Raw genomic sequence first — 19,755 nt, 5'->3', positions numbered from 1 at the left:
TTTTTTTGTCTGGTCCAGAGCAATCATATTTCTGTGGCCCTGAAAGCCAGCCACCTCATGACAATCTTAGCCTGGCATGTGCTTGATACCTGTGTTGCCCTATAATCAACTAAACCAACGTGCTATGAAGTGTTGGCAAAAGCCTCATTTGCAGCGAGGGCTGATTTGGTACCTTCTCAGTCTCCCCAGATGATTCAACCCTGTTTTGGTCCCAGGGTTCTTGTCAGATTGCAAGTGAAAACTCCCATTTTCTCCTTTCAGAGATGTGTTCACTTTGAGGTAAGCAACTAAAAAGGAAGAAAAGGCAGCCCTGGAATGCTTGTCTGGGTTCCAGTCCCAGCACCACTGATGAGCAGAGAGGAAAGGGCTTGCGTTGGCTCTAAGGTCAGTTATTGTCCTGAATGGGAGCCTGTGCACAGGCAGTGGGCAGCCGGGAAGTGCAGAGGAGGGGCAGGACGCATACTCGCCAATGACCTAACCTCCACCAGACCCCGGCTCGGATAGGCGCCACTGCCTCTTGGCTGAGGACTGAGGACCAGCCTCCAGGAATTCTTGGGGGACACATTTAAGATGTAAGCCATAATGAGATTACTACTGTTTATTATTAAATGATATTTTTAAAAAATTCTAAAAATGCTAATAACTTCCCCAGTTCTCCCATCTGTATAAGACCATTGAAGCTGTAACCCCATTGCCACCAACCGTTTTGTGACAAGCCTAGGATTATCTTCAAACTCTGGGCACACAGGCTTAAAGCCAGAACTGTCCCACAAATGCAAAGGTAGCAATCAGTACAGCTGAAGAAATTTGCATATATTAAAAAAAAAAAAGATTGCTAAGTACCATAGTGGAGAAATCCAGTTCTTTTGGGTGGGGCCCAAATTTGCTGACTCCAATTGGTATAAAGATGAGACTCTGGATTTACAGTGTGAGGTAAGGACTGTCCTTCATGGAAGCAAAACAGGCAGTCTCTCCTCTCAGCAGGACTGGAATCTGAGGCAGGATCTGACCAGGGCCTACAAGGGGTTTTTCCTGACGTCGATCATCCCTGGGCTGGTTCTTCGGGGTTCCCACCGGGGCTTAGGCAAGGGTCCAAAGTTCCAGGAGAGGCCCACTTCGCCCATAGGTAGCACCCGACCTCCTGGGCCTTCAGCTGTCTCTCGGGGCCTAGGCTCCTCCGAGGAGCCCTGCTCGCTGCACAAGCTTGAGCGTTTCCATGTCAGGGGTAGTGGGGCATGGACCAAGTCCCGGGACTCATCCCACACACGGGGTGCCCCCTCCAGGAGGGAGGACTGCCAGAGAGGCTCAGGAGCCGGATGGATCCCATCTTCATTTCCAAGGCCATGTCTGTTTTCCAGGCAGAGGCTTCTCCTCTCACAACCTGTCACAACAGTATCTTTGTCAGAGGTGTACCCAAACCCAACTTCCCAAAGCCCCTGAAACACAACTTGAAATGAGCCAATAGAAATACACATGTAGCATCTGGGTGTGGTGGCACAGGCCTGTAAGCCCAGAACCAGGAACTCAAGATCATCTTTGGCTCAGTAGGACTTGAGGCTGCGTTCCTCTGACTTCCCAGGAGTGTAGACCCAGGTTGGACCGCAGTCAGTGCTTGCTTACCCCGGCTCTGGCCTGCGGTGCTCCCTGCACTGAGCTTTTGCTTCAGCTCCTGGTTTATCCACATGTGTCGGCCTAGTTCCTTCTCCAGCGCTTGAATCCGGGCCTCATATTGCCTCTTGCTGTCTGTTAACCCCTCACCAAGGTGGTCTGGTATGGAAAGAGATCGGTGAGGGGCTGTGGGCAGGGCCGATAGCACCTTGGCCTTGGGGCAGCCAGCACCCCCAGCCCTCACCTCGCCCCTGCTGAAGGAGCAGCTGCACATTCTGCTCGTGCTCCTTCTGCTGCAGGGTCAGTTGGCGGTCCATCTCCAGGCGCTGCCGCTCCAGGGCCACCTCCAGCCAATACACCAGCCGCTGCTGCTCCTCCAGCTGCATCTCCAGCTCCGAGAAGGCAATCTGTTGCTGGTGTTGCTCCTCTCGGAGTGTCACCACCTGTCCCAAGATCAGCCAGGCTCAGCTATCACATCAGTGCCTTTCCCTAATCCTTAGCCAGTTGGTAAACCTGGCGGCAAGGTTATCACAGCAGGTCTTTCCTGTCTCTGACATAGGGCTCCAGACAGTGAGGTCCCAACAATCAGCTGGTTCTCCATCATACAGTACTGAGCTGCTAGTCAGTGAAACTGGAATTCCACCCAGACCAGGATTTCTCAACCAAAGAATAAGGCATTTGGTACTGGGTGGTTCCTGGTTGTGAGACCTGTCTATTATATGACCTTTGGCAACATCCTGGCCCCTATCCCTACCACCATGACAAACAAATATTTCCAGAATGTCCCAAGGTGCAAAAACATCCCTCTTGAAATCCCATTAATGTAGGTGAGGGCCTTCAGACCGTAAGCTGAGGGAGACTGAATCTTAGCTTCCCCTAAATGGCTTCAAAGAGACTGGAGAGTAGAACTGACCCTGTCCTCATCTGGGAGAAAGGGACACACCTCTTGGAGATGCCAGCAGACCTTCTAACAAGCTAAAGGAAGCTAGGGCAAGCGAGTTTGTGCTGGTAATCCACCTTGTCAAAATACTTGCACAGCAGGGCTCTGGTCTCTGAGGAGGAAAGGTAGCTGAGCTTGGCCATGAGATTCATCTCACACTGGGACAGCAGGGAGGCTGAAGCCCGCAGCACCCGCTGGCGGCATGTGATGGCCTCGTTCTTGTACTCAATGGCAGCATCCAGGGCCTCAATGGCTTCATCGAGCTGGAAGAGTGTCCTCTCCTCCTGCAAGAACAGGCTCTCATGGAGGCGGGGTATGAGGCTTCCTGGACCACAGAGTCCAACACACACAACTGAGCCTTTAGTGTCCCCACAGCCTGAGACTGTCTTGACCTTACTGCAGCAGCAACGGGAACGGTCACAGCCTGATGCAGTGTGACAGACCGTGCTGCGAGGCCGTGGTCTCAGGTGCTTATCCACTCCAGGGGAAGCTTGGGGAACTCAAAGCTGAGCTGGGCCTGCCTAAGACCCCTGGCCACCAGGGTAAGTTTCTGCACCGCAGGCTTTCTGTTCAGAGGAAGCACTTCACATACAGCTGGGTGTCTAGTTCCACTGGAAGGGAGCCGAGACATCCACAGTTAGTCCCACATGCATCAACAATCTCTATCTTGCAAGGCTTAACACCCATCGGTCACTGTATCCTAAAGCAGCAAGGTTAGCACTGACAGAGGCAAGAAACAGGTAGATGAGGGGTGGATCAGGAAACTGAAGCACAGGGACAGCGCTGGTGGCCCCCAGTGGCCTACCTCAGGTGACAGCAGGCTCCCCTGCCTCAGCTTGCTATCAATCTCCAGGCGTTGCTTCAGCAGCGAGTCCTTCTCCTGGCGCAGGGTGTCTATCTCCCCTCTGATCTGCTGCTGGTTCTGGGCGCTGCCTTGGCGCAGCTGCCCACTCTTCTCAGACAGCTCCTTCTCCAGGTGTTCTAGACGGCTGGACACGCGCACAATGTCTTCATTTAAGGCCTGAGGTGGCACGGCCAGGGTGTCAGAGGAGCAGGTACCGTGCTCAGAGAGGACACAGAAAGGGCCTAGACTGCTCACTGGGTGATAAGGAGGATGTGGGTCTTTCCCTTGCCTACATACAACCCAGATGTTTATTCGGGGATCAGGGCCCTTTAAAAGACCAAACATCTATGGAGAAGATAGACAGCCCAGAGGGGAGGAGCATCCAAGCAGAGAGAAAGGCTCCAATGTTAACAAGGGATGGTGGGAACAGGACAGCTGGCATGTGCTACGCTGTCAGTATGGAGACTTGGCTGGAAAGTAATTGGATTACGGGAAAGTCTGGTCCTTCCTAGAAGCCAATATGGAGGGAAGCAAGGGTGCTTGTGTCCAAGGGATATTATAGGCAACCTAGTGACTCAGAACTCTTGTGCTCCATGGTGGCATTGAGAGGGATCCTGCTGTGGGTGTCCACAACCCTTCAGGAGTCTGGCTCAAGCACCTGGATTAGAACAGTCCTGGGTTTGGGTGTGACATAGCCCCACTAAATCTCTTGGCCACATTCTAATCCCATCCTAAAGTAGAATGAGGTGGCTCAGTAGCTGGCCTTCCAACTGTAGAGGAGGGGCCGAGCCAGGTGCAGGTGGAGCCTACCTCCACCAATGAGAATCTAGTTGGCCATACCACTTACTACACGTTCCTCATTTTGCTTGTGTGAGCCCCAATGGAGGGTTGGCAGAATGTGAAATGGCCTCTGGGATGAGTGCCCATGCCCCACACATTAGCTCTGTGTCATAAACAGCCCAAAGCCTGGGAGTTCTTGGAAACCCATAGGATACAGCCCAAAGGGCAAAGCTTCCTGTCTTACCTGGCAAGAACACCGCTGCAAAGACTCATCTCCACCCTGCCCTGCAGGGCCGCCCCGGCCGGGACACTTGTGATGGGCGCTCACCTGGCTAGACCTCAGGCGCTTGCTCTCCAGCCCCGTCCTCTCCTGCATCAGCGCCTCCTTCTTGGCCAGAATGACCTCCCGCTTGCGGAGTTCTTCTCCCAACTCCTCCAGCGCCCGCCGCTGCTGCAACACCTTCTCCATCTCCTGGTCCAGCCACTTCTTCTGCTCCTCAATCTTCTGAGGGACAGTGGAGGAGGCAGGGACCTCAGTACCTGTCTCCAGCTGGAGCTAGACCCAAGGTCCCAAGGAGAGCAGTGGCTCCCCAGCAAATCCTCAGTGGACCTTGGCAATGACCAGGTCACCCCACTGCCACGCTCGCTGGGACACGGGCTCGGCCTAGCCGCACCTGCTGCTGCTCCAGGCTCACCACAGAGCCATTGCTGCCGCTGCGCCTCTTCCTCTGGAAGGCTGCGATCTCTTCTGTCTTGATTTTCAGGATCTTTTGCTGTTGTTCATGCTTCAGCTCCAGCTCCTGAGGGAGGAGGCCCAGTGAGGAGGGGAGAAAGCCCGGGGACAAGGCCGTGGCATATGGCGTGTGCCCATAGCCTCAAGTTTCCTATAAGTTCCTGAGAGTGAGAAGCTAAGCCTCTCTCAGAGACCCTACAGTAACCTGTTTCCAAGCTCCCGTGTGACAGTGCTGACAGACCCCTCGGCGGGCCAGCCAGAGCCTGACCTTGACTCGATGCTGCCGCTTGTTCATCTCCGTCTCTAGGCGCCGCTTCTGCTCCGTCTCCTCACGGAGCCGCCTCTGCAGCTGCCCCTGCTGTCGCCGCATGAGCTGCACATTCCTCTCCAGCTCCTGTAGCCGAGTCTCACTTTGAGCCGACAGGGACACCAGCCGCTCCGTTGCCTGCTTCTTCTCCTTCAGCACCTGGGACCCACACAGCAGCCACGGGGCTATGCACAGGGGGTTACAGGAGCCTGGCAGGGTGCTTGTTGCTTATCAAGGGTGGGTGGGGTCAACAGGTGGGTGAAGGAGGGACACAAGGAAAGGGGACACGGTAGGTGGATAGGTGGATATAGGCTAATGACAACAGAACAGCCACAACAGTAGCTACGATAACTCTTACTACCCACGGGGGAATAATTCTACACGCTCTCTATATCGTAAATGATGTAACAAACCCATGAAACAGTCTGCCTACTGGGCTGGCAAAATGGTTCAGTGTGTAACGATGCTTGCTCCCATGTCCAATGACTGACTGGAATTTGATCACTGGGACCCACATGGCAGAAGGAGAGACCCAACTCCTAAAGGTATTCTCTGATCTACACACACACACACACACACACACACACACACACACACACACACAGTGGCACCCTTACGCATAGATAACACACACAAAATAAGGAAAGTGTAATGAGAAACATTAAAAATGACTACTATTATTTTCACTTTACAGATTAGGAAACAGGCACAGAGAGGCTAGGCAGGTTGATTAAGAACTCAGAGCCAGAGCTGGAGAGATGGCTCAGTGGTTAGAGCACTTGCTGCTCTTTGCAGAGGACCTAGGTTGAGTTCCATGCATCTCCCTGGGTTCACAACTCAATAACTCCAGTTCCAAAGGATCCAATGCCCTCTTCTGGCTTCCACAGGTACAAGCACACATGTATTCAGGTAAAACCCTCATACAAATAAAAATAAATGTCTTAAGAAAAAAATGGAGTTTCCAGTCAGGCTGCACAGCCTATATTCTCAGCCATTCTACCAGGTCATCTCTCGGACAGAGGCGGCTGGGGTCATCTGAGTCAAAAGCCAGGGCAGGATGGGCAGGGCTGCAGGCAGAGTGTCTTCCCCCACACTCCACACCCTGCACCCGAAGGTGACTTCATCCTCAGAGATGGAGATGGAGCGGCCTTTAAGCTGGTGTGAGGTCCTTGATGGTGACCCTGACCTCGTATAGGCATCCTGTGAACACCAGGAGCACAGGTGCACAGACACACAGCCCAGAGGGAAGGCAGCCACCCGCAGCCTCGGGAGGCCTCAGGAAAAGCCAGGCCTGTAGTGAGCCCGCCTCTCCAGCCTGCTGTGTGTGAGGCCGAAGAAAGGAAGCACTGCTGTGCGGGCGCCCTCCCGCCTGGGGACTCCTGCTCTGGCAGCACTAGCAGACTTCTATGAACTGCTCAGAGGGATGGCAGTGGGCACGCGCAGGGAGGCGCATGAACACCCACCCGTCAGAAGGCTAAGCCAGGCCTTGGGGACCGTGCTCAGTGTTTCTTCCAGAACAAAAAAGAAAGCGAGCTAAACGCACGCGGGCCAGGTGGGGAGCTACACTGTGGGAGAAGGGCAGAATGGAGGTGACTGAGGAGCAGCTGGCACTGCGGGGTGCCAGCCTGGGGGTGCCGTGGACTGGAGGAGATTCTCTTTAGATGTCTGCCTTCCCTTGGTCAGTGGGCAGCAGCCACCTCTATTCCTGCTGTGTCGAAAGCTAAGCTGACTCTAGCACCCGTATGAAACCGGCCTAGATAGAGGTTAGGAGTGACTGCGACCAGTGATTCCAGACCCAGGGAACCCCAACACTGACCTGCACCTGGCTTTGGGCTGCAGCCACTCTCTTACGGAATTCCTGGAGCCTGGACCTCTCGCTGGCATCTTGGGGCTCCCTGCCCTCCAGCTCACGAAGCTGCCTCTGCCCTTCACACAGCTCCGCTCGCACACGCTCAGCCTCCTGCTCCAGCTCCCGGATGCGCTGGCTGTGCTGGCGGTTCAGGGCCTGGGCTGCCTTCCCTGGAAGAAAGTGGAACCACAGTGGCACAGGCAGACTCTTTCCTCTCGGAGTTCTGTTCCGCAAGCCCTAGCAGTCTAGAACACGCCATGGGGTTCATTAAGTCTCACACCATCATCTTTTTAAATCCACTCAATCACCACCATCACCACCACCACCATCACCCCCAGCCCATCCTGCTTCTGGTCCTGGCTAGTCAGAACTCAGGATAGTCCAGGCTAGCCTTGAACTCAGAGATCCCCCTGCCTCTGCCTCCTGAGTGCTGGGATTAAATACATGCACCATGACTCCCAGCCCCCTACCTGCTTTCTAAATGAGTTTTACCCACAGGAGTAACCTGAATTATCAAATTTTATCTTTACCTCGCACATGACAAAAAACGAGTGTGTACACTGAGCCTGCATCTCTTACTAGCCTCAATCTGCAAGAATGTAAGAAGGGCAAAGGGAGAAGCTGGACAGCATTGACCGAGTAAACAGACAGATCTGGGGGGGCGGGGGGAAGAACCCGGGACTGTGAGACAGGAGACCTCCCAGAGGCCTAAGAAACCAACCGAGTGTGCACAAGGCCCTGGAATGGAAGGCTGACTCAAGCCAAAGAGGACAAACGGGATCACGGGGCTGGAATCACTGGTGGCAGTCACTCTTAGCCTCTCTCGAGGCTAGTGTCACAGGGACACTGGAGTCAGCTTAGCGTTCAACACAGCAGGAACAGAGAGGTGGCGCCTGGCTGCTGCCCAGGGAAGAAAGGGGCATCAAGGGACAGTGGCTGGGCTCTGGGTACTGAGAACACAGGAAGAGAGTCTGCAGTTTCACCCCAACACTGATCAAAATGAAGCAAGCCAGTGTGTGTGCCTGTAACCCCAGGACTTGGGAAGTGAAGGCAGGAGGATCAGGAGTTTGTAGCCAGTGTTGGCTACACAGCACCTTTATAAGGCCAGCCTGGGCTACATGAAACCATCTCAAATAAATCAAGAAAAGACAAGAAGACACCAAGGGCAAGACATGGTGGGTAGCAGGGAAAGGTCCACATTGTTAGTTTGCTTTTGAGAAGTCATTACATGGGAAAGGATACAGTGGCTGGGATTCGCTTCAAGATATAGTAATGAAAAAAAAAAGGGCCGAGATCAGGGTGGGCGAAGCCTGGCTAACGACCTCTATACTAGTCTTTCTCTTTAACCATCTACTTCAAAGCCTGAAATACAAGTTAGTAATAAATTCACAACTGTTAAAGATAAGCAAACAGGCAGGCAAGATGGCTCAGTGGATAAAGGCACCTGCGGCCAAACCTGATGACCTAAGTTCAATCCCCAGGCCCCATGGTAGAGAAAACTGACTCCTATAAGTTACCTTCTAAGCAACACACACACACACACACACAGAGAGAGAGAGAGAAAGACAGAGACAGGGACAGAGACAGACAGAGACAGAAAAACAGAGAGAGAATGCACTTTTAAAATGTTTTTGAAAAACTATCAAACAGCCACCACTTACAGCTGTCCCCAGTTCCCCAGTTAGTCACCAACATCAGAGGTGACACAATCTGGGAAAGTTGCTTTCTCATTTACACTGTGACTAGGACGGAGTGTTATAGACCCCAACACAATACCGCCAATATAACAGAGTCAGTGGATAAGCTCTGTTTACTGAGGAAAATTCAAAGCACGCCACAGGAATGAACTCATTTCACCTTCACAGCCATCCTGTGGAGTAGGTACAAGTACATTTCCTTCAGACAAAAGAAAGCAGACAGTAGAAGAGGCCCAAGCTAGGTCTCTGACCCAGGCCCTGAGGCCTGTGCTGCTAAGCAGTCCACTGCGAACCTTCTCCAAAGCAGCACAGGAAGAACCTGCCCCAGTGTCCCACTGACCTGTACGGACCAACTCCCCAATGAGCTCCTCCTTCATGCGGATGTTGATGGCCAGTTCTCGGATCTTCTGCTGGGCCTGGGCCAGTCGCCACTCAGAGGCCATGGCAGCTGGGGCCTTGCGGGTCTGAACCGGGGCCTTGCCACTACCGACTGCTACAACATGCAGATTGTCAGGATCAGCACCCTGACTGAATGTGAGGAGGCAGAGGAGTAGGGTAGAGGCTCCCTGGGCGCTCACCACCCAGCTTACCTTGTGGTGCTGGGATAGCAGTAGCCGGCTCCTCTGAGCAGACCTCTGGGCCCTTTCTGTCAGGTGGGCTCCCTGGATGCACCCTTGCCCTCTGACTCCAGTTGCTGATCCCATTTCTAGAAAGCAGAAGCAGGAGTCAGAATCACTCCCCAGCCCCTGACCTAGCCAAGCCACTTCTTAGGCCTGGAGGGAAGAAGAAAGGCCTTGGGACCCCCCCAAACCCCCAGGATCAATGTTACCCAAGATAGAGATGGGGCAGAGCTTAGAAGATGGCAAGAAGCTACCAATATCATGGAAACTGAGCATCAGGAAGGAGTCTGGGCACTCCCTATCACAGCTATCCCCCTGAAACCTTCCATTCCGGAGCTCACAGATCTCCCAGGAAGGGGGAAAGAGTCAGGAACGAGCATCTGAGAGGCCTCCATATGAATGCTGAAAGAATGACCAGGAGTCCCCACAGCTTAGAGCAACCCAGAGCTGACCCTGTGAGTCCAACACATCGGTTCTCCCTCACCTGCGCAGGTATAAGGTCCGCCTGGGTGGCTCCTCCTCCTCCTCCTCCTCCTCCTCCTCTTCTTCCTCCTCCTCTTCTGATGTAGTGGAAGAGCCACTTCCCAGCTTGTCTACCTGAGCCAACACCTCTGCTTTGACTTCCTTGCGGTTCGCCACTTGCTAAGGGAGCATTAGGGTGCAGGATGGGAGTGTGCGCAGGGCATCCTCTGAGCCATTTCCCAAGGCCGTTGCTGAAGTGCGCCCTGCCCCACACACCGTCCTCTCCTCAACTTCTTCCAACCCATCTTCATCCTCAAGCTCTGTCAGGGGACACACTGGGAAGTACTCTCACCCTCAGCCCTCGGGGAAGGATGTGATCTCCTGACATCTGGGTCTCCTCTGGTAACAACCTGCCCTTTCTTTATTTTTTATTTTATTTATTTATTTATTTATTTTGGATTTGGTTTTTTTTCGAGATAGGGTTTCTCAGTATAGCCCTGGCTGTTCTGGAACTCACTCTGTAGACCAGGCTGGCCTCGAACTCAGAAATCCACCCTGCCTCTGCCTCCCAGAGTGCTGGGATTACAGGCGTGTGCCACCAGCGCCCGGCTCAACCCGCCCTTTCTAGTAGGCAGCTCGAGTGCACCCAAGTCCATTCTCACCACAGACACCCCACCAGACAGAATGATGGGTACATGACACACTCCCACACAACCCAAGCCATCAACAACTGCGCAGCTCAGATAACCCAGAGTTCTGAAGTGCCACAGGATTCAACTTTGCCCAAAAGACCCCAAGCTGCAGAACCTCCAGGCAGGGGGAGCAAGCCATGGGGAGACCAAGCAGATCTCGGGGAAGAGTGAGTCTGCAGAGAGCCAGCCCCAGGCCGTGCGTTAGGAGCTCCATCCTCGGGTGTGCCAGGGTACCCCTCATCATCGCTGATATCCTCACTCCAAGCCCTCCCCAGCTGCCTCAACATGCTCACTGGCCCTGGTCACTTCTGAGAGGTCCCTCAATCTCTCATACCTGGTCCCTTTCTCTGGGGACACCTGAAAGAGGAATCTTCTACCTCACAGCTGGTGCCATGGAGACGTGAGCAAGGGACACGGGCCCCAGTGCTGCCCTGACCTACCGAGCCTCACCCACCTCCTCACCTGCTCAGAGATGACTTCGTCTCCAGGAAGACATGTTGGAGGCATCGTGCCCAGCATGTGAGCGTGGGCGCCCCCCAGGGGGGCTGTGTGAGGCCGGGGCACAAACGAGCCTGGTGGCAAGCCCTGCAGGAGCCCCGGCGCTCCCCAGCCAGGCTGTGCCAGCTCCAGGCGGAGCCGAAGTCCCGCCACCTCTTCCTGCTGCTCCCTCAGGCGGTCGCTCTGCAAGACACAGCCCAGGGACTGATGGGACTCGGGTGCCGAGGGCGGGACTGGTTCCCACCCAAGCTCTCATCCTGTCCTGCCCAATGTTCATCACCTCCTCACACGCCTGCATGCCAACCCCGGAGCTCCACCAGCTGGGCAGAATGCTGGTCTTGCCAGCAGGCTCCCACGTGGCATCCTGCTGCCCCCAATGCCAGCTCCAGCCAAAAGGTGCCAAACATGGCTGTCAGTGCACCTCCTTCACTGTCCTGTCCCGCGCCACACAGGGAGGCTCCACACATCCCTCCACCAGCTGCACTTGGCCCAGGTCTCCATTCAAACCCTTCCTTCCATTCTGGGGAAAGCCTCCCTTCTCCAGAAAGCCTTCCTGGTCTGCAGAAGGGGCATCCCACCTGCAGTTTGTACTGTTCCATGGCGTCCTCCAAAGCCGCCAGGAAGTCTCGATTCTCCTCCTCTAGCCGGGCCACCTGGCTCTGCAGGGTCAACAGCTGCTGGGCCCCCTCAGCTCCCTATGGGGCAAGGAGAAAGGCTTTAGGGGTGGTGCCTGGCAAGGCGCTGGGCTAGCCCAACTTTCTCTGTCTTGACCCTAGCTCACCCAGTCCTATACGTTCTTCCAAGATCTGCTTTGCAACCTTGGTGCTCCTGGCCCCGTCTAGCCTTAGGTTCCTTCTGCAAGCCATTTGGGCCATCTCTCTCCATTATTAATAATGTTTTAATAATGCTTATCACTAATGTTATTTTTGTTTGAGTTAAGGTATTGCTATGTAGCCCAGGCTAGCCTAGAACTCGTGATCCTCATGCCTCTGCCTTCACTGAGTTGGAATTATGCATGTGACCACTATCCTCACAGATCACAGTTGTCTGTTTGCTCGTTTATTTCCTTGCTTATTTAGGTCCTTCAAGATATGGTTTTCGTGTAGCTCTGGCTGTCCGAGAACTCATTCTGTAGACCAGGCTGGCCTTAAACTCAGAGATCCACCTACTCTCCCTACCTAACACTAGGATTAAAGGTTTGCCCTACCAGGCCCTATATGCTTTTTATTAATGTTATTTTTATCAAGAACACCTCGGTCTTTACCAGTGTGCTTGACATCTATTACTGCTTCTGATCTTACAGAATCCTTACTTAACAGACCCAGAGGTTAAGCAAAGTTAAGCAAGTGGCATTAGTCACTGAAGTAACAATAAACCCTAAGCGTGACTGCTTGGCTTAAAACCCTCTTCTCTTGATCGCTACCCTGAGCCCACCCAGGGCCACCTTTCTCCCGCTGGTCCCTTGTGTTGCCTGGTCCTCGGCTGGAGCGCTTTCGATGCCGCTGTCGGGCCCGGAGGCAGAGCTCAAGGCGCTGCGCTCGCCCTCCACCGCACACAGCCAGTCCCGCACTTTGCGGGCAGCAGCGCCTGGCAGCCCGGGCTCGGCCTGCAGCTCTCGCAGGAGGCTGTAGGCGGCGCTGGTGCGGGCCCGGCAGCGCGCACACTCGGCGCCCGGGCCCGCAGCGACTGCCGCGGAGCCCACTGCGGGGCAGGGCACGCGCCGCCCGCGGTGGATGATGCGCGTCTCCGAGCGGTGTCGCGGCGGCCCGCGCGCACCCGCTGCCTGTTCCTCGGGGACGCGCTCGGCCTCAGGCCGCCAGTTGACTGTGGCGCGATTGCGGATGTTCTGGGCACGGCTGGCGTAGTTTAGGGTGTTCAGGGTTTCATCGAAGTCGGAGGAGGAGGGGCTGACGCAGGCGATCATCACTGTCTTGGCATTCCCTCCCAGCGAGTCTTTGAGGATCCTGCGAGCATGAGGATGATAAGCGTCAGTGCCTTGGCTCTTGTGAGTACTGACCTGGGACCACGGGCCTAGGTCCAAAGTCACCTTTCCTGGGGGACTCCATGATCCCACCCGAGCCCAGAGAGATGAGCCACCTCACCGGGTGATCTTGGAGTCACGGTAAGGGATGTGGCTGCCTCTGCGCTGGGGGTCCCCCAGAGCACTAATGACATTTCCCAGCGCCAGCAGGGTGCTATTAATCTGGATGCTCTCTTTGAGCCGTTCGCCCGTGCTGCCGGTCTTCAGAACCCTCTCGGAGCCAGCCAGGTCCACGAAGTGGAATTTGGAGACGAGTTGGCCAGCGGCCGGTCGAGGCAAGCGGCTAGGAGCCCGTCCCCTCTGCTCCAGGGTCACAGTGAAGACCGTGTGTGAGCGGCTGGAGAGGCGGTTGAAGTGGGTGGCGCCTGTGTGCCGCGCAGCGTTGCCCATCTCCAGGAGGCTCAGCACCTCGTCCAGGCCTTCCACATCCACTTCTTTCACCCCACAGAGCACTGTGGATACAGAAGACCGTGAGCAGCTCCCCTACAGCCAGCCAGAAGACAAGCGAAACAGTCCAGGACCCCTACCTGCTCTTCCTCACCAGAGCGCCCTGAGTCCAGCATTCCCCCACTTACCTTAATGTTTTCCCACTCTGAACACAGAGGCATATACTGAACTCATCTGAGACAGCAAAGAAAACCACCATCCCAGGGCCTGGATTTTCCTTGAGGAAGTATCTCTCCCAGACAAGCCAGCCCACCCTCAGAGCAGAGACGGGCAGGTCTCTTCCTTGCCAGAAGGCCTCACTGCCAGTCATTAGAGGATTCCCAAGACTTCTCACCAACATTTCCCCGATCGTCTTCCCGAAGCTGGATGTCTCGGCTGGCAGTGCCCACTTCTAGCAGATCTCGGAACTCTTCCTTGTAGAGTTCCAGGTAGGATACGTGCACCAGGCAGTCCAGCAGGTCATTCTCATCAATGAGCTTGAAGGCCTCGGCCATGGCCCTTGGGATGATACCTTGTTCATCTTCATGCAGGGAGGCTGGGGAGACACCACAGAGGATCCTGCAGCCACGCCCTGGGCTGAACCTGGCCCGAGTATCCAACACCACCACCAGCAGCTTGAGAATGGGGCTGTAGCATGGGGAAGACCATGGCAGAAGCCAAGGACAGAGAGCCTCTGCTTGGCTGTGCTCCAGATAGTCAAGTCAAGTTAGAAAGGTCAAGCAACCTCTTATGGTTTAACCAACCGCCTTCATGAGGCACCCTCCTTACTACATTCCCAACGGATTATCAGGTATCCTGGACTTGATTACTCCCTGGGACAGGTAAGTTACTACCATGGCCCATGCACAGCGAACTAACGGGCCTCTTAATTTGCTTCAAGGAAGTAGAGTGCTTATCCTAAGATCCCATAGGAAGTTTGCTTAAATATATTTGCAAGAGAATGCTGGCAAGTTATCAAATAAAAAGAAGACGGAAAGACTACAGGTGCAGCTTCGCAGCTTCATAGCAGAGCACCTGCCTAACATATGAGTTTCCCCGAGTTCAATACATAGCAACACACACACATACACACATGTGACTGAAGAATACTTAATGATAAATGTTTCTTATCATACATATCACATACATATGGTATTTATCACTATCCCCAATTCAAAGTAGATGGCTCCACATATTAAGTCAAAAACTAAAATAATATTTTATGGCCAGAAAAATTCAGATGCCGCCAGGTATAATGGTGCATAAACCATGAACATAGCCAGGCAGTGGTGGCGCAGACTTTTAATCCCAGCACTTGGGAGGCAGAGGCAGGTAGATTTCTGAGTTTGAGGCCAGCCTGGTCTACAGAGTGAGTTCCAGGACAGCCAGGGCTATACAGAGAAACCCTGTCTCAAAAAACCAAAGTAGTAGTAGTAGTAGTAGTAGTAGTAGTAGTAGTAGTAGTAGTTGTAGTAGTAGTAGTAGTAGTTGTAGTAGTAGTAGTAGTAGTAGTAATAGTAATAGTAGTAGTAGTAGTAATAATAATAATAATGAAGCATGAACATTTATAATTAAATATTGTTCATTTGTGTCTGCGTGGGAGGGGGAGTGTTGAAGATCAAACTCACGGCCTTAAGTGAGATGGCAACTCTGCCAGCGAGCTAGCGCATCCTCAGCCCTGTGGCATATTATTGAGAAAACAAAACAGGATAGAAACAAGTGGATCTCAAATAATGTATATTTTACCAGGCATGGTGGCACATGCCTTGACCCCAGAGGATAGAAGGCCGAGGCAGGAGGATTTCTGACACCAGCCTCATCTACAGAGTGAGTTCCAGGACAGCCAGGGCTACACTGGGAAATTCTGTCTCAAAGGACAAAGGGAAAAAAAAAGGTCATGCTTGAAGTATAAAGTATAATCATCTTCACAGAGAAACCGGAATGCTCAGGAAGGTGTGGTGATGGTCAAGCCTGCTATTCTATGCATGTACTTTCCTGCATTTTCTTAATTTTCTACAACAATTATGCCTCTGTAATTGCTACAGTCTGCGTATGTCTCCCCAAAACTTGTGCATTAAAACCTTCACCCCTACTGTGATAATATTAGGAAACAGGGTGACTAGCTCATGAGCTGGAGCCCTCATGAATGAATTGAGTGTAAGAGAGACAAAAAAAAAAAAAAGCGAAACAAAACCCCTCTGTGGGGCTGGAGAGGTCGCTGAGCAGTTAAGGCCACTTACTGCTAAATAAAAGGCTTGAGCCAGGCATGGCAGTACACATCTATAATCCTAGCACTTGGGAAAACTGAAACAGACAATTGAAAGTTTGAGGTCCACCTGGACTACACAGTGATTAACAGGCCAGCCTCGGGCAAGACCCTGCCACAAAAGACAAAAGGCTACTTTGTAAGGTTATATGGAAACTATTGCCCTTAATTTTGTTGACAACTTGACCTTGTCTTTGGAGCCTCCAGAGTCAATTTCTGTTTACAATCTACCAGCATAGGATTGTTATAGCAACCCCAATGCACTAAAGCAGCTAAGAGAAAATAAAACAGTTCATGTTACTTAAAAGGGGGGCAATTCCTGCCATTGAACTGGCCAAGAGTCTTCCCCAGATGTAGAAGTTCCCATCTCAACTGCTCTGATTGGAACACAGATTCTGAGCCCTGGTGGCATCCCAAGACACACTTGGTCTTCCTCTGCTATGATTCCAAAATCCATCTTGAGAAAGCCATTCACCCACAAACCCCACTTCCTGCCTTTCCCAGCCAGCTGACATGGCCGGTCCCACCCTGGAGTGCTGATCTCTGCCCAGGGGATCCCCACTCTGTCCTCAGCATCCTTGCCTTGGAGTGGGGATGGGGGTGCAGAAATCCAGGAAAACCTTGAGGCCTCTCAGAGTGGTCAAAGGAACATAATAAAGATCACTCACCCACACTGGCCTCCCCCATGGTATACGTCTTCCCAGAGCCTGTCTGACCGTAGGCAAAGACGGTGGCATTGAAGCCCTCAAAGAAAGCCTCCAGGAGGGGCTGCACGCAAGCCTGATACACAGCCTCCTGCCCGGTGTCCTCTCCTAGTACCACGTGGAATCCAAAGTGGCGGTCTCGCCCCAGGGTGATTCGCCCATGCTCAGGCTCCACCTGCAGGCAGCTCTGGTGACCATGCAGCAGCTCCTTGGGCAGCAACGGACGAACTCGAAGGGCCACCCTCACTGGGGCCTCCTCAGCCCCAGACAGCCTCTGGGCCTCCAGCCCCATCTTGAAGGAGAGCAGCTCTTAGATCTGCAGAGAAAAGGAAAGGTCCTTGCTGTCGGCCTGTACTGCAGGGGCCAGACCACATAGCTCTAGACTTTGGGGAGACGGATGAAGGGGTATCAGAGTTCAGAGCATCTGCCAAACCAGGTACCCAACTGACACAAACCATAAAACCACAAAACCACAGTAACTTCTCTTGACTTCCTCTCCTGCCCCTCCCCCACCCCAAAAGCCCCAGCACTTGCAGGTTTTGTCTTCCAGCTAGTGCCCCCCCCCCCAGGCTTCTCACAGTCTCTACCACTGCTCATCCCTGAAACTGCCTGACACCTGCCCATCTTCTTCAAAGAAGCCAAAAGATCCTTCAAGACCAAGTTCCTGTCACAAAACTCTGCCAGTTCTAGCTCCTAAATATCTCTCAAGATCATCAGCTGCACTCCTCATCCTGTTGCCAGAACCAGTCTCGCTACTGACATCCTGAAGGGATAACTTTTGCCAGCTGCCTTTCCAAGTCTCCCTGCCCTCTCCAACCCCGCAGTCTGGGGCATTTTTCAAAAACACAATTGTGACATTCTCCTCTTTACACCCCAGCAACAATAAAGAAAGCTTAGAACATACACCCTACCTTCCCCATCTCCTTAACAGCATGCCTTTCCTCCCCTCTCAGGTCATCGACCTCTGTGTTACCATCTTCACCCACCCACGCTTGGGCCGGGCCCACCTTCCCCACAGGGCCTGGGAAGCTGCTGTGCTCTGTCCCATCACCACTACAGACAGCCCCTTGTGCTGCCCACATCAGACACCGACCACACGGATGCCACAGCCAGATTCTCTCTCCCGATGGAAAGCAAGAACCCTCTTTGTCTATTTCGACCTTTAGCATCAGCACCCAGCACAGGGTACAAGACTATCTAGTAATCCGTGGTGATCCCTCCCGCCCCCAATCTCGCGTCCTCCTTCCTCACCGCATTCCCCAACCCCAGTATCCCACGCCACGCTTCGTTGTTTCAGTATTTACTGTTTAGCATCTCCGCGTGTATAACTGCTCATTCATTCGGTTCTGGTTAGGAGCCCGAGCCTGGGTACACAGAGGTAACAGTGCCTGGCGGCACTCCAATCCCCAGGTAGACTCTGAAGCTGTGTGTGGTCCCGGCTTCTCCTTCCCCACAATCAATGCTCGGAGCCTCAAAGGCGCCCTGACAACTCCACCCTCGCGATCTGCCGCCGGGAACAGGCCCTCCCGGGAAAGTTTGCAAAAGTGATTATAAACGTGGACCCTCGCAGGCGGCTGCTCCTGGCCCGGCCCGCCCCGTCAGAGAGCTCCCGGTAAGCTGAGGGGCACGAATAGGGGCTGCTCTGTCGCCTCCCGGCTGAACCCCGTCTCGCCCTCCATTCCCCCCTCCGGACCCATACTCACCTGCCAGGGCGCGAGCGCAGTCCCGGGACGCGCAGCAGAGCTCGGCGCCCCGACGCGGCGCGCTCCGATGCCGTCATCGGGACCCCCGCCCCCCAAACATCCCTCCCTTCACCCACAACTCCGCCTGCCCTGGCGCTCGGGGGCGGAGGCGCAGGCAGGGCGCCTCCAAGTCGGTCCGCAGACGGGGCGGGGCGGGCCCTCCTATGGGGGAGGGGCGGGCCTTTGCCGGGGGGCGGGAGTGGGGGCGGGGCGGGGGGGGAGCGGGTCTGGAGAAGCAGCCAGTGGCGGCTCTTCAGGTCTTAGAAGACTGCGAAATCGGCACCAGACATCTGTCCTCTCATAGACACACTTCTTTCTTTCTGCTCCCAGGGTTAAGCCATAATCCTCACTAAAACCAAAACGAAACAAAACCACCTTCCCCAGGAAGTTTTAGTTCCTAAAACAATATCACATTTTAGGATTTTTGAGATCAAATCGCATTTTAGAGTCACTGTCAAAGGACACTTGTCATCCAAAGAGGCAATGCCGGCCGACCATCTCTTTGACTTCGAAGGGATTGTTCCCACTGGAAACACCATGTATTGTTGAATTTTCAAATCTAGAGCCCAGGCTGGGATAGGTGGCCCATGCCTGTAATCCCAGCACTCTGCAGAATTCTTGAGGGGGAGATCAGCACCATACTGAAACACAGAGGTGTGTTGTACCCTCTGGACAAACCCAAAAATAAAAAATCTGGAAAGCAGACTGGGAGAGGCATAGTAGGGCATTTGCCTAGCACAAGGGAGGCCTTGGTTTTTATCCCAAGTACCACAAATAACCACCACTGTCTCAGAATACATATTTATCACTTAAAACACTACTAAAGAAAAAAAAAGTTTAACGTATGTATTCAGATGACTGCCCGTTATAGAGGCAGCATCATTAAAGACTGCAGAAATTTCCAGCTCTCCCAGATCTATATGAGAAAACCCTCAGTCCCAAACAGTAGAAACACGGCCTGCAGGGAGGCCAATAATGAGGCCACGTGGGGTGACTGGTAAGATAAGCAGGATGGGGGGGCCCTGATAGGCATATTCTCTCCCTCAGTGACACAGATATAGGCCAGATTAAAAGTAGATACAGGGGCTGGAGAGATGGCTCAGTGGATAAGAGCACTGACTGTTCTTCCAGAGGTCCTGAGTTCAAATCCCAGCAACTAAATGGTGGCTCACAACCATCCATAATGAAATCTGACACCCTCTTCTGGTGTGTCTGAAGACAGACAGCTACAGTGTATTTACATATAAAAAATAAATCTTTTTTTTTAAAAAAAAGCAGATACAGGCAGGCTGCTCTCTGGTGGGTTCATCCATCTCACAGGCTGAGGTCAGTGACGTCACACATCTGGGTTAAAGCAAGGAGCTTTTATAGAGTTTAGGTGAGAAGTGAGAACTTGTCGACAAGGAGCTGGGATGGTGTTCACAAGCAGTCAAAAACTGAACCCCTGGGCAGGCACTCTTGGGTGGGGAGCCGAGGACTGATGACCTGTTAGCCTGACATCTTCTCTGTGAGGGCAGGGCTCGGGAGAAGGAGGGCAGGAGCAGGG

At 53.4% G+C, this 19,755-nt stretch overlaps 1 protein-coding gene across 3 annotated transcripts; it reads right to left on the bottom strand.

Moving 5' to 3' along the window:
• Positions 1 to 583: 583 nt before the first annotated feature.
• On the bottom strand, positions 584 to 18,247 carry Kif7 (kinesin family member 7). 3 transcript variants are annotated; one of them, XM_052160231.1, is made up of 19 exons: positions 18,171 to 18,247; positions 16,432 to 16,783; positions 13,853 to 14,053; positions 13,133 to 13,523; positions 12,475 to 12,994; positions 11,609 to 11,725; positions 10,995 to 11,213; positions 9,863 to 10,020; positions 9,349 to 9,464; positions 9,099 to 9,251; positions 7,029 to 7,231; positions 5,174 to 5,371; positions 4,847 to 4,972; positions 4,501 to 4,677; positions 3,354 to 3,569; positions 2,626 to 2,832; positions 1,853 to 2,051; positions 1,621 to 1,767; positions 584 to 1,381 (listed from the first exon to the last, which is right to left on the bottom strand). In XM_052160231.1, the coding sequence occupies exons 2-19, from the start codon at positions 16,757 to 16,759 to the stop codon at positions 1,017 to 1,019; spliced, it is 4,041 nt and encodes a 1,346-aa protein (XP_052016191.1). In that variant the 5' UTR covers positions 16,760 to 16,783; positions 18,171 to 18,247; the 3' UTR covers positions 584 to 1,016. The 3 variants fall into 3 exon arrangements, with proteins under 3 accessions (XP_052016191.1, XP_052016207.1, XP_052016199.1); XM_052160247.1 differs by having other exon boundaries at positions 4,501 to 4,674; XM_052160239.1 differs by having other exon boundaries at positions 9,099 to 9,248.
• Positions 18,248 to 19,755: the final 1,508 nt, after the last annotated feature.

Source organism: Apodemus sylvaticus, chromosome 1 (genome assembly GCF_947179515.1).
Source record: "Apodemus sylvaticus chromosome 1, mApoSyl1.1, whole genome shotgun sequence".
NCBI classification, from domain to species: domain Eukaryota; kingdom Metazoa; phylum Chordata; class Mammalia; order Rodentia; family Muridae; genus Apodemus; species Apodemus sylvaticus.
The sequence above is the reverse complement of the archived record's forward strand: the minus strand, read 5'-3'. Positions and strand labels throughout refer to the sequence as shown.

What these genes read in the sequence shown, in the direction of transcription:
- Kif7 (XM_052160231.1), bottom strand. Translation starts at nt 16,759, where the DNA reads ATGGGGCTGGAGGCCCAGAGGCTGTCTGGGGCTGAGGAGGCCCCAGTG. An exon ending in CGTGACTCCAAGATCACCCG is followed by an intron (nt 12,995 to 13,132) that starts GTGAGGTGGCTC and finishes TCATGCTCGCAG; the next exon opens with GATCCTCAAAGACTCGCTGG. An exon ending in AGCGCCTGAGGTCTAGCCAG is followed by an intron (nt 3,570 to 4,500) that starts GTGAGCGCCCAT and finishes GTGCCACCTCAG; the next exon opens with GCCTTAAATGAAGACATTGT.